The following is an 11452-nucleotide window of genomic DNA, read 5'->3' as shown; positions in this document are numbered from 1 at the left end:
ACCTTATAAACAAGGGTCTTTACATTTTATTACTCATTTTTCTTCTGGTTCAACACATCAGTCCGGGGTTGGGCTTCATTTTTGCTCAAAGATAAGTGTCTTCTACAAGGGTCCATGTTGCAGGAGATGTGTGAAGACCACCAGCCATGGCTTCCAAAGTGGGTTAATCCTGACTGGCTCTCACTCTGAGGAATTATGCCCTTCCCAGCTCCAAACCCAAGGGGTCTTACCTAAGAGGACAGGTCATCAGGGTTTGACCAAAACTTCTAATAGTTTTCCCCCTGACAAGAATGCAAGCTGAGGATATTTTGAGGAATGAGATGGAAAGCAAAGAGAATGGGCTCAAAGGACATTCCCAGAAAGCATCTGGGGAATAAAGAGATGTGATGGGGATTTGAGAAAGAGCAAGAAACGCTGGGTGACAGGATCGCCTTCATGGGTCTTGGTGTGGCCATATCACTCCTCACTTCAGAGCTCAGTGTGTGAGTGTTTGTCACAAGCAAAGGTGCACCTGCCCCAAGGGTGGGTGACAGACAGAGCCCCCAGGCCACTGAGGAAGCCAGCTGGGCTTCTCCAGGGGCACTGTCCCTGAGTGAGGGACTCTGCTGGCACCCGACTGCGATGTCTGCCTATAGGTTGTGGTCAGTTGCAATTAACTGGCTTAGGCAGTAAATCATAACCTAAGAGCACCCACTAAATGTCCCTCCAGGGCCAGCCTACTTGTCACCTGTGAAATGAATTCAAGCTTCTTCCTGAACAGAGAGGTTACATTCTAAATAGGTAAGAGGTCAGTCTCCAAATCATACTGTGGATTCCTTTCTTTCTATAAGGGTTTTATAAGCTTTAGCTCCCCCAGCCATTAAAAAACAAAACAAAACAGAAAAGTTCTCCCAGGATTTAGAAAAAAGAAAAATTATTGTCTCTTGTCTTCTGAGTCTTCATTTCCATCTCAGGGTTTTCTTATTTTTAGTCCTTTCTCAGAGCCCACACTTCAGCCAACCAAATTTTCTCTCTGACAGACATGAATAAAGCAAAACTGTCCAAAAACAACCAAAGAAGATCCTTGTCTTCCAGGCAGAAAGACCAGGGAGGTCCTGCGTGGAGCCCCAGCTCAGCCCTGAATCCCTCCTGCGCCTGGACAGCTCCAGAATGGAGAGCACTCACTGACCCTCCCCCAGCCCTGTCCGTCTTTCCTTAACCTCAGCCCACCTGAAAAAGCTGACGTGTTTCAAGGACTTTAATCATCTGATTAAACACCGAAAAGTGACAAAGAAAAGTCAGTTTTATAAAGTCTAGGTTTTGAGCCCCTTGTAGCTCATCCAGCATGTGGCTTCCCAGCTACCAAGGGTGTTGTCTGGGCTCTCCACCGAGAAAGTTCAACTTTTAAAATCTGCAATAACCTCGTTGTATCCACCCTTCTTTTGGGAAGGATCTTAGCAGCAAGGGTCACAAATTCAAATAACGACAGGGACCAGGCAGGAGACATAAAATGGCCCAAGCTGTCACCGTCAGCCTCTCTAAGGAAAAGAGGACACGGCCTCAGGGCACTCTGGGGCCCGTTCCTCAGCCCCAGCCTCTTCTCACCACAGGGACACACACTCCCAAGGCCTTCTAGTCTTTTCCAGAGAAGCCAGAAACAATTTTTTTGTATGAAAGTTTCCCATTTTAAAATGCCTCTAACCAATTCAAACTGTCTTAAAATGCTGTGGGAAACAAATCCCACATCTGTGCTGCCTGGGGTCTGCCTGCAAGGGGCTGGCGTATTTCGTGGCTTAGCACAAGGGCCCCTCATGCGTCCCCACCCCAAGGGGAGGCACAACTTTCCTGGAGTGCAAATGGTGCCAGCACCTTTCCACCAAAGCGGTCACAGCACCACCGCGCCTTCCCTCTGCCTCTCTTTTGAGAAATGCTGAAGGCTTTTTCTGAAATTGGCTATTGATCTGATTGTCATTCAGACTCACGTTTGCATTAATGCTCTCTTTAGTAAGTTAAGAATTTTCCTTTTGCTTTTTTCCAGAAGGATGGAAAGAAAGGTGGACAGAAGGGCAGATACGCTTTATTTCTGAATTACAGCTCAAGATTCAGGTGCTTCATAGCCAGAAAACTCCCTAAAGTAGCTTAGATGGAAGTACAAAAGATACGATTTTTAAATCTGTCCTTTTCAGTTCAGTACAAGGAATATTAATTCTGCCTTTAACAGCACAGACCTCACTCTGTGTCCCAGGACTATCCAGCTCTCCCACCCCTAGGTCGGACCCCAGTCAGGTGGAGCATTTTGCTTTGGGAAATTTTATCTCAGGGATTCTTTTGTTTCTGGAGGACAGCTTTTAAAAATAGCCACATAAAATGAGGAAAATGACTGAAGTCACTGGCATTATGTCGGTCTTTTAGAAATAGTGTCATCATCACCTCAGTGCCACCCAGCACGTGAGGGGCTCACAGGCCAGAGATGCGTCACTTCTTGACCTGTACAGGTTTTATGTCTTGTTGGGGCCTACAACCAAGCCTGAAAAGTCATGCATCAGATCCCTCAGGTGGGACCCCCAGAAGAGCTCCTGATCTTTACTGGGGGCTTCGTGTCCCATCTGGGCCAGCCTGGGCCTTGCTTGGAAGTGTGATGTTGTAACATACCCTGGCAGAAAAAAATAGGCAGTTATATCACGACTGACATAAAGGTGAGCTTTATTAAGTGAGCAAAAGAAAACACTTAGATTTGTTCACTCAGGCAAACGTCTGAGGACATACCATTTACACACTACTTTAAATTATAAAAGACTGGACCTGTCTTAGTGTAACTATTTGCCTTTTACAAAAGTACTGTCCCAGACATTATCTCATTTGATCCCTGCAAAACCCTCCAAGAGAGAAGACACTGCTGGGCTCCCCCTGCTCCTGTTTTGCCAGTCAAGATAGTGAGGTGGCCTGTCTAAGCCGCTGTCATCAAAGCTGTGCAAACAGAGAGCTAAATACCAGCTCAGGGACTGTGGCTCCGGAACCGTGGCTCTTTCACCTTCCCTTGATGGTCTTTGGGTGCAAGGGCCAGCACCAAACCTAAACATTTATAAGAAAATGCAACAATTCCTGTTGCAAAGAATATTTTGTTGAATGGGTTACTGCATCTCAGCAAACACACTTTGGGGAGTGACAGAACAAAATCAGAAACCAATGTGGAGCACAACATCAGGGTCCATGAGATATTAGACATCCATGCCTGAACCAGGGAGCACCTGTGCCTTCGGTAGACATCAGTTGTCGACAAAAGACATGTGATTCAGTAAAAATAAAGTTCAGTGGCGAAATGAATCCTGCAAATAATTTAGAGAAAGAGAAACCAGAGTGCTGTGTTTGGTAGCAACAAGTTTGTCAGTGGGGTCTGAGAGAGAGAGAGAGAGAGAGAGAGAGAGAGAGCTGTCAGTATGGAAAAGATTAGGCTAAAGAGCCAGAAATGCCAGGAGCCCCCAAAATCTGACTGGCCACTGTAGTTTCAGCATATAAAAGTCAAAGTCGCCAAAACTTTTAAGCCAGAGTCTGCTAACCAAATGTGACTGAGGCAGGAGTCTCAATTGATAGAGGTTTATTTAACCCGAGTTTGGGGATATGCTCAGGAAAAACATGAGTTAGAGGAGTATCTGTAATCTGAGCTTTCCAAAGAAGGTTGTGGAGACTCAGTATTTAAAGGGGAAAAAAAACAGCAGGAAGGAAGGGAGGGAGGGAGTGGAGGCACTAAGACAAATGGCTACACTTCCTTGTGAGCAATTCGTGACAGAGGCCATGTGAGAACCTGGCTGATGGATGAGGCTATGACACACGGTCGTGAAGTTGCAGCTGTCTGTCTGGGAACAAAAGAAAGGTGGTATTGTGTGACTCACTTCACAAGCTTAACTTTCCCTTTGGCATACTGAGTTTGGGGGTCCCAAGATTTTATTTTCTTCTACAAGACTAATTTGCACCTTCTGCAACACATGTACGCTAAGTGCTGGATGAAAAACACAGAGCCTCTAACAGATTGTGAGCAGACAAAGGCTCATACTTTATGATAAGGACTAGAAATACAGAGCCAGAGCGTGGCAGGGAGGCATTGTGAGATAGGAAAATGAGAGGTCTTTTTGCTGAGCCCTAGATGACATCTGCAGGAGGCAGGAGCTGACTGTGGGTTCTGAGGCAAGTGACCAGCCAGCAGGGCTGTGGAGTCTAAGGCAGGTGACCAGCCATGGCTGTGGGGTCTGGGGTGGGTGGCTGGCCACAGGCAGCACAGCAGGGCTGGCGGCAGACATGGCTTTCGTCTGTTTTCTAATTCTAACTGCTTTGTGGAGAGTAGATTGGAGTCAGGCAAGCAACCGAGAAAAACGGCCAGTGCGGCCCACTTGAGAGATGCCTTGGTCCAGCAGGGCTGTGAGAATGGGAGCGTGGGTGGTGGACCTGAGCCCTGGGGCCCCTTGGCCCTTTCCTCATTTCAGATGGGCTACTCAAGAGACAGAAGCCAAACACATTTGACAGACGCTGCCGCCCAGGCCCGGGATCTCCCTAGAGACACCGTCTTCTCCTTTTCTCCGCCAGCCGGCCAGGCTGGTCAGCAAGACCAGACTTGCTTCTGCTGGCTGAGGCTTGGCCACACCCTAAATGTGCAGAGTGCCAGCCTGATGTGGGAGAGGAGGGTGAACAGGGTGGACTGGGCCTCCAATGCCATGCCCTGCACTCTATCTCTGCCTGCTCCCTGCCTTTCAGGGCAACTGGAACCCACCCTGCAGGCTGGCCCCTCCGGCCCTCCCCATTTACACCAAACACGTGGCTGGGGAACTGTGAAGCATGAAGAGGAAGGAGTTCGACAGTTTGCCGCTCTCTGTACCTTCCCTTTCCCCCAGCCCCAGCCTGTGGCGTGCAGCCCTGCTGGCGCTAACCTTCCCTGGTTACTGTCCTCCCCTCCAACTGCTGCGGAACCAGCCTCTAACTGCCTGCACTTCCAACTGCTACCAGCAACTGCCACTGACTCAGAACCTTCTCGGGGTTCTTGCTGCGATCCAAGCTGAGCTCAGCCCCTCCACCCGTCTTTTTCTTCTTACTCTCCTTGAGCTCTCCGGTCTCTGCCCAGACCTCGCTGGTTCTCTCAAGGTTTCTAACTGGGGCTGAGGGCTGGCAGTTATCTTCACGTGCGGATCTTGAGCTTTCTCAACACCCAAGCCTTTTGAAGACTCACCGAAATACGCTGTCAAAAACAGCTCAGGACCACACGACAGTCTCTTAAAAAGAATGTTTTGCTATGGAAGCAGAAAATCAAATTCTCACATCAAATATCACACATTCTCACGTAAAGGTGCTCTGAAGCCAGCTCTGCCCTGGATGGCTGCCCTCTCCCTGCCGAGCTCACTGGGCTTCCTGCTGGCCTGGGTCCTCTTGTCACTTGATATATCATTTCATCCTCCCCCCAGATACCACACTCTCTCCTCTTCATAGCCAAATTTCTTGAAAAGTTTGCTAATTGTTAGGCGCTATGAATATATTTTATTTATTTGGGACGTAGCTCTGAGCAGCTCATTCTAAGGCTCTGTTGGCGCACTTTGTATTGTCAAGCTCTGTAACACACAATGGTGCTACAAAGACAAATTTAGACACCACACCTTTAAGGAATTCAGAGGGACCTAGGCAAAGTGCTCTGTGAAAACACAGAAGGAGAGTGGAGCGGAAGATGGCGGCGGCGGCTGCCGCTGCAGCCGGGACTTCAGTTGGGCTGAGGCGGAGGAGCCGCCGCTTCTGACCTCGCTCTGGCTCCGGTGCGCGCGGCTGAGCGCGTGCGAGGCCCCGCGCGCCGCCCTGAGGAGCGCCCCAGCGGCGGCGCGACTGCGGCTGAGGAGACAGCCGGCTCCGGGCCTCCGCGTCCTCCTGCTCCCCCGGCCCCCCGCCTCCTCGCGGGGGGGGCGGCGGCGGCGATGTTCTCGGTCCTCTCGTACGGGCGGCTGGTGGCCCGCGCCGTGCTCGGCGGCCTCTCGCAGACCGACCCCAGGGCCGGCGGCGGCGGCGGCGGCGACTACCTGCTGGTGACGGCCGGCTGCGGCTTCGGGAAGGACTTCCGTAAGGGCCTCCTCAAGAAGGGCGCGTGCTACGGGGACGACGCGTGCTTCGTGGCCCGGCACCGTTCCGCGGACGTGCTCGGGGTTGCAGATGGTGTAGGAGGCTGGAGAGACTATGGAGTTGATCCGTCTCAATTCTCAGGGACTTTAATGCGGACGTGTGAACGTTTAGTAAAAGAAGGACGGTTCGTACCTAGTAATCCCATTGGAATTCTCATCACAAGCTACTGTGAGTTGCTGCAAAATAAAGTCCCTTTGCTCGGTAGCAGCACCGCCTGCATTGTGGTGCTGGACAGAACCAGCCACCGCTTACACACAGCAAACCTGGGCGATTCAGGCTTCGTGGTTGTCAGGGGTGGTGAAGTCGTGCACCGATCAGATGAGCAGCAGCATTACTTCAACACTCCATTCCAGCTCTCAGTCGCTCCCCCTGAAGCCGAGGGAGTCGTCTTGAGCGACAGTCCGGATGCTGCTGATAGCACGTCTTTCGATGTCCAGCTAGGAGACATTATCCTGACGGCAACAGATGGACTCTGACAACATGCCTGATTATATGATCCTTCAGGAGCTAAAAAAGTTAAAGAATTCAAATTATGAGAGTATACAACAGACTGCCAGAAGCATTGCTGAGCAAGCTCATGAGCTGGCCTATGACCCAAATTATATGTCACCTTTTGCACAGTTTGCATGTGACAATGGATTGAATGTGAGAGGTGGAAAGCCAGATGACATCACCGTCCTTCTTTCAATAGTGGCTGAGTATACAGACTAGCCGAGGTGTCAAGTCCTGCCTTTCCTTTCATCATCCCAAATTTCCCCTGCCATGTGTGCTGATCCTGCTGGCAGGACCACATTTCTTTGCCACTGATCTCAATGGCCAGTGATGTAAGTCTTTTGCCTGTCTTCTTGAGACCCGTTGAGATCTTTGTTGAGAACCACTACTATCATTCACTAGCTCCTATCTGCCGGCAGCAATTGACCAAGATTTGAAGACTGGCCTTCATTTCTCGATGTTCTTTCCATGATGGGGATGGAGGTGTTCAGTGCCACCGTGGCTGTTACTTTTCAAAGTAGTTGAAGTATTGAAAATGAGTAATGTTGGTAAAGTGAATTCAAAATCCTAGTATGCTAAAGGGATGGTACAAGTCTAACACAAATTGTACGTAATGATACATCTACTAGAAACGTACATTATTCATCAAAAGAAATGTTACATGTGTACTCCACAGGCATAGTCTTTGTTATGATGATTGGTGTGGCTTTATGTCTTTGTTATAAACTCCTATTTTTCAGGGGCTTATGATTCTGCTCTAAAACATTGCTCTGGGTTATACAGTTTTGATTCCAAAAGCTTTTTTGTTACAAATCGGGAGAAAAATCCATTTTAGTTCTATGGATGGAAATATTTCATGCTTTTAAAAAGATGTTTGTGTTCCTGTGGTTAAAGTTTTGGCAGTTTATTGATTAGTCCAAATCACAGGCTAAGGCCTGATCTCCAGGAGGGGTAGGGGAGACATTTTACCAGTATTTTTTTATGGAAATAATACTCAAGGTTGTAAAACCCCTCAAAGCCTAGAAATTTAATTGTTATGGCTGAAATTCCTCCTAGTTGTCTGATAGAATGCCCCTGAATGGGAACTCTAGGTCCCAAGGCCTGAGGGGTTGAGAACAGACAGCTGTAACTTTGAATTTTGTTGGCTTTCAATGGTCATGCTACCTACCCATACTCGTACTGAGACCTTTTATTAGTAGCCTTGCTTTCTATAGAGCATGCACCAAATCCAGTGAGTCCATGTGGAGAGAGCACTGTGTGCAGCGGCAGCAGCACAGACGTCCATGAGGAAAACTCCCAGTGATGATCTGACATTTACAATTACCCCACACGGAAATTTAGGGGTTTCTGAATCAAGCTTAATGTTTACAGTTTCCAAATAGCCATTTTGCAGTGTATAGTTTCCTTACAAAACTACCCCGCATTCAGTTTTCCCATTGTCTGCAAGCTGAAACTTATTTTTAAGTTTTGTGTACAAGTTGACTGCTGTAAAGATATATATTTTTGGGTCAGTTTTTTTCCTTCATTAACTTGGTGGTAGAAAAAACTATATACTTAGAAATCCTTAAATTAAAGCCATGTTTTATATATAAGTCAGGTAACATTGGTGTATAGATGAGAATGCAATTAAACCTGATGAGAATCTACTTGAGAACATAGAAAGTCTTTCTCTAAAGGAGATACTGACCCCCTGGTTTATTGCATTAAAATTTATGTTTGAGGTTACCTCAACTTGTTTTAAAAGATTTTGTTTTGTGAATTTGTACTGTATATTTGAGTAACTGTCAGGCTTTTATTTAAAACTGTTTAACATGTACCATGTACATGTCATTACTATATTTCAATGCATCATGCTTGTAACAGGCATTTCATTTATAATAAGAATGAGTTATTCATTTGTAAGCCGTTCAGTAATTTATCTACTATTCCTAAATTGGCATAATGTTAGATAATCTATTTTGAATCACCTTTAATTACATGTCAGAATGCCTTAACTACCCTAACTTGACAAAACAGAATTCTTTGGTGGGTAGGGTGGGGGGTCTGGACGGAGTCTCTATTTAAGGAGAAATCATCATGCTATGATAAAACACAGAAGCATGAGTGGCAAGTGGCAGGGTACTTATTTTGCACAAACTATTTGCAGTCTCTGTGTATTTAAAAAGTAAAGAAAGTTGCATCCAGAAGGGTTTTGTTAGAATGAATACATTTATATTAGGACTGACAACTTCAGCTCGTTTGTTTAGGTTTTCAATTATTTTTGGTAAGAGTATGTAGCCTTATGATCTGGATATATTTTGCATTCATTTTCCAATGCCTACATTTAATTCCTGGTAAGACCAATGCTCGTCAAGTTTCTGGTTTTTCTCTGCTCTCATTTAACCCATCAAACACAATCTTTGTAAAGCTAGATTGGTGGTGTTTTATACAACTTATTTACTCAGCTTACCTTTTTGAGAAATGATTGTTAGAAATTGACGATGTGTTTGTTCCAGTGATACTGAAAGTAGTGGGGGCAAGAATTGAGTTTCACAGTGGAATTGGCTTTGGATCTGGCCTATAGATTAGTGACATAAAATATTTTCTCTATTTTCCCCTGTTCTTTTTGTGTTATGCACTTAATTTTATGACTGCCGGGGGGTCAGCTGGAGTGCTGCTTAACAAGTATCTCTCCTACTCTCAGTGGTCAGAGGCTGTGTTGGACCCATAGTAGAATTTTCCAGGTCACAAACCCAAGCTTCCATGGGTTGTTACTGTGCTGTACCACTTGGTGGGTCTGATTCTGAACCTGATGTGTGTGTTAATTATATTTTAAGCAACACACACACACACACACACACACACACCTCATGTAATGGACTTTTATAACAAAAGAAAAAATTTAGATTTCTAATTTACAAATGGCAAATTATTTATCCCTCTCTGGATGCACCAAAGACCAGTAAAGATTATAGCTTTTCCATCTATATTTATAAAGCAATACTGTATTATAAAAATCAATATTTTTATCACATGCTTGAAATTTTTATTTTGTTGTTTTAAAATGTGCACTCTAAACATATCAGAACCTTATTTCTTCCTATGAACTTAAGCTGCCTGCGCACAAAAAAAAAAAAAAAATTTACCAAATGGAGATGCAGTAGAGTCCATAGGCTCTAAAAACTAAAAGAAATGGGATGCAGGGGGAACAAGTTATTTGTCCTGAGTTACTGTACTTGCTTGACATGGTTGATGGGTACTAAATCACAAAAGAATCCATTCCAGGTATGCATGTCTGGGGGTTGGGCTGTGTCTAGATTAGAAACTGGGTTTCAAGCTTTGCATGATGGGAGAGCGTCCTCTCCTACCAGCTGCGTGTGTTCTGGATAGGACAGTAGCCCGGAGATGGAAACCACCTTCAGTACCATTAGCCCACCATACCAAGTAACAAGTTAGGCAGGAATCGTGGGAATATATTGAGTCAGCTTTGAGTGTTTGAGAGAATGTAAACAAGATTGGCTCAAATTGTAAACGTTTGTACTTTGGATGAGTTCATGGTTCTTTAGGTCACCTTAATACCAGCTGTCTTTGGTAGAAGCTACAGCATTCAGTTTCTCTGGAAACTGTATCACATTTTTGCATTTTAAAAATTTTACAGTATCAAAAAACCAAAATCTGCTTATGAAACAAAACATGAAGCAGGACATATTTGGATTCTATTTATTTAAAATTAAATTCTTTGCAAAATTGAACTTCTCAACTAAAACGTGTCCATGTCAGAATTTTAACTGTGTTAGCAGGTAGTTTGTGGCAAAGATCGCTAAATAACGAAGCAGATTAGAATCTGTGTGTATACTAATGAGCTGCTTTTTTTCTGTTGAGACTATCATTATTTGTCTTATTACCCAAGAGGCAATTACATGAATTTGGATGTCTGAATTATAACTTATGCAGGAATAGTTCTGTAAATACATTTAAATAAACTGTAAAGATATTTAATAAATATAGTATTTATACTAAAAAAAAAAAAAAAAACACACAGAAGGAAGCAACCAGCAGCCTAGAAAGGTCTGGAGGGGTTCTCTAAAGAAAAGGGGCTTGAGTTAAATTGGGAAGGATGAAGAGGAAGTCCCCAAGAAAGAAAATGGGAAAGACAACAATGATGGCTCTCACTGTGAAGACAGTGGAGTGTCTATCAGACAGCAAGGCCGAGATCACGGCTGGCTTCAGAAGGGCCTGCAGCCGCCACCTGGAAACCCCCAGCACTGTCCAGGTCTTGCCTCTGCTCCTCTTTGAGCATGCATTTCCTTCTTTTCTCTCCATGACCGGGGCGTCCCCTGATGCCCCTGGGCTGCCCCACAGCTCCTGAGTCTGCACATCACGTGCCAAAACAGAGGAGGAATGGCTTTCTTGATACTAATTCTTGTACCAAGAATGATTCATCTACAGTCAAGGTTCCACCCTGACCCGATTAAGTATGGCTAAGGGGATGGAGTCAGCACGAACACGCCAGCCGGGCCCACGCTGGTAGAGGGGTATTGCGGCCTCAAGTGAGGCAGGCAGTGGGCTGAGCCCACCCATCAGAGATGGATAATAGACTGGAGCTACCACAGAGCAGGTTTTGATTTTAAGTCTTTGCTCCTATAATAAGCTATCTCTGAACCGGGAGAAACAAACTCCCTCTTGCGCTTGGGTCTTTGCCACTAGGCTCTCTGGGAACCACTAAAGTAAGAATGAGCTGTGTATCTGTACAGATCCGGAGGCTCGGCCTTCCCTGCCTGCCTCCTGGGTGTCTGGTTTGATGCCTGGGTCCAGATGTGGGGGGCAAGGGAGAGCTTTTGCCTTAGCCCCTGAA

General features: G+C 45.8%; 1 protein-coding gene across 1 annotated transcript; it reads left to right on the top strand.

The window, feature by feature from the left end:
- The first annotated feature begins 5684 nt into the window (after window positions 1-5684).
- On the top strand, window positions 5685-10604 carry LOC109023949 (protein phosphatase PTC7 homolog). Its single transcript, XM_055368441.2, is given in 2 exon segments — window positions 5685-6598; window positions 6600-10604. Coding segments are annotated over 2 exon segments (912 nt in total). The 5' UTR covers window positions 5685-5924; the 3' UTR covers window positions 6838-10604.
- Window positions 10605-11452: the final 848 nt, after the last annotated feature.

The sequence above is a fragment of the Gorilla gorilla genome, chromosome 17 (assembly GCF_029281585.2).
Source record: "Gorilla gorilla gorilla isolate KB3781 chromosome 17, NHGRI_mGorGor1-v2.1_pri, whole genome shotgun sequence".
Taxonomy (NCBI): Eukaryota; Metazoa; Chordata; class Mammalia; order Primates; family Hominidae; genus Gorilla; species Gorilla gorilla.
Note: the sequence above shows the minus strand (reverse complement) of the source record. Positions and strands in the feature narration are given on the sequence as shown.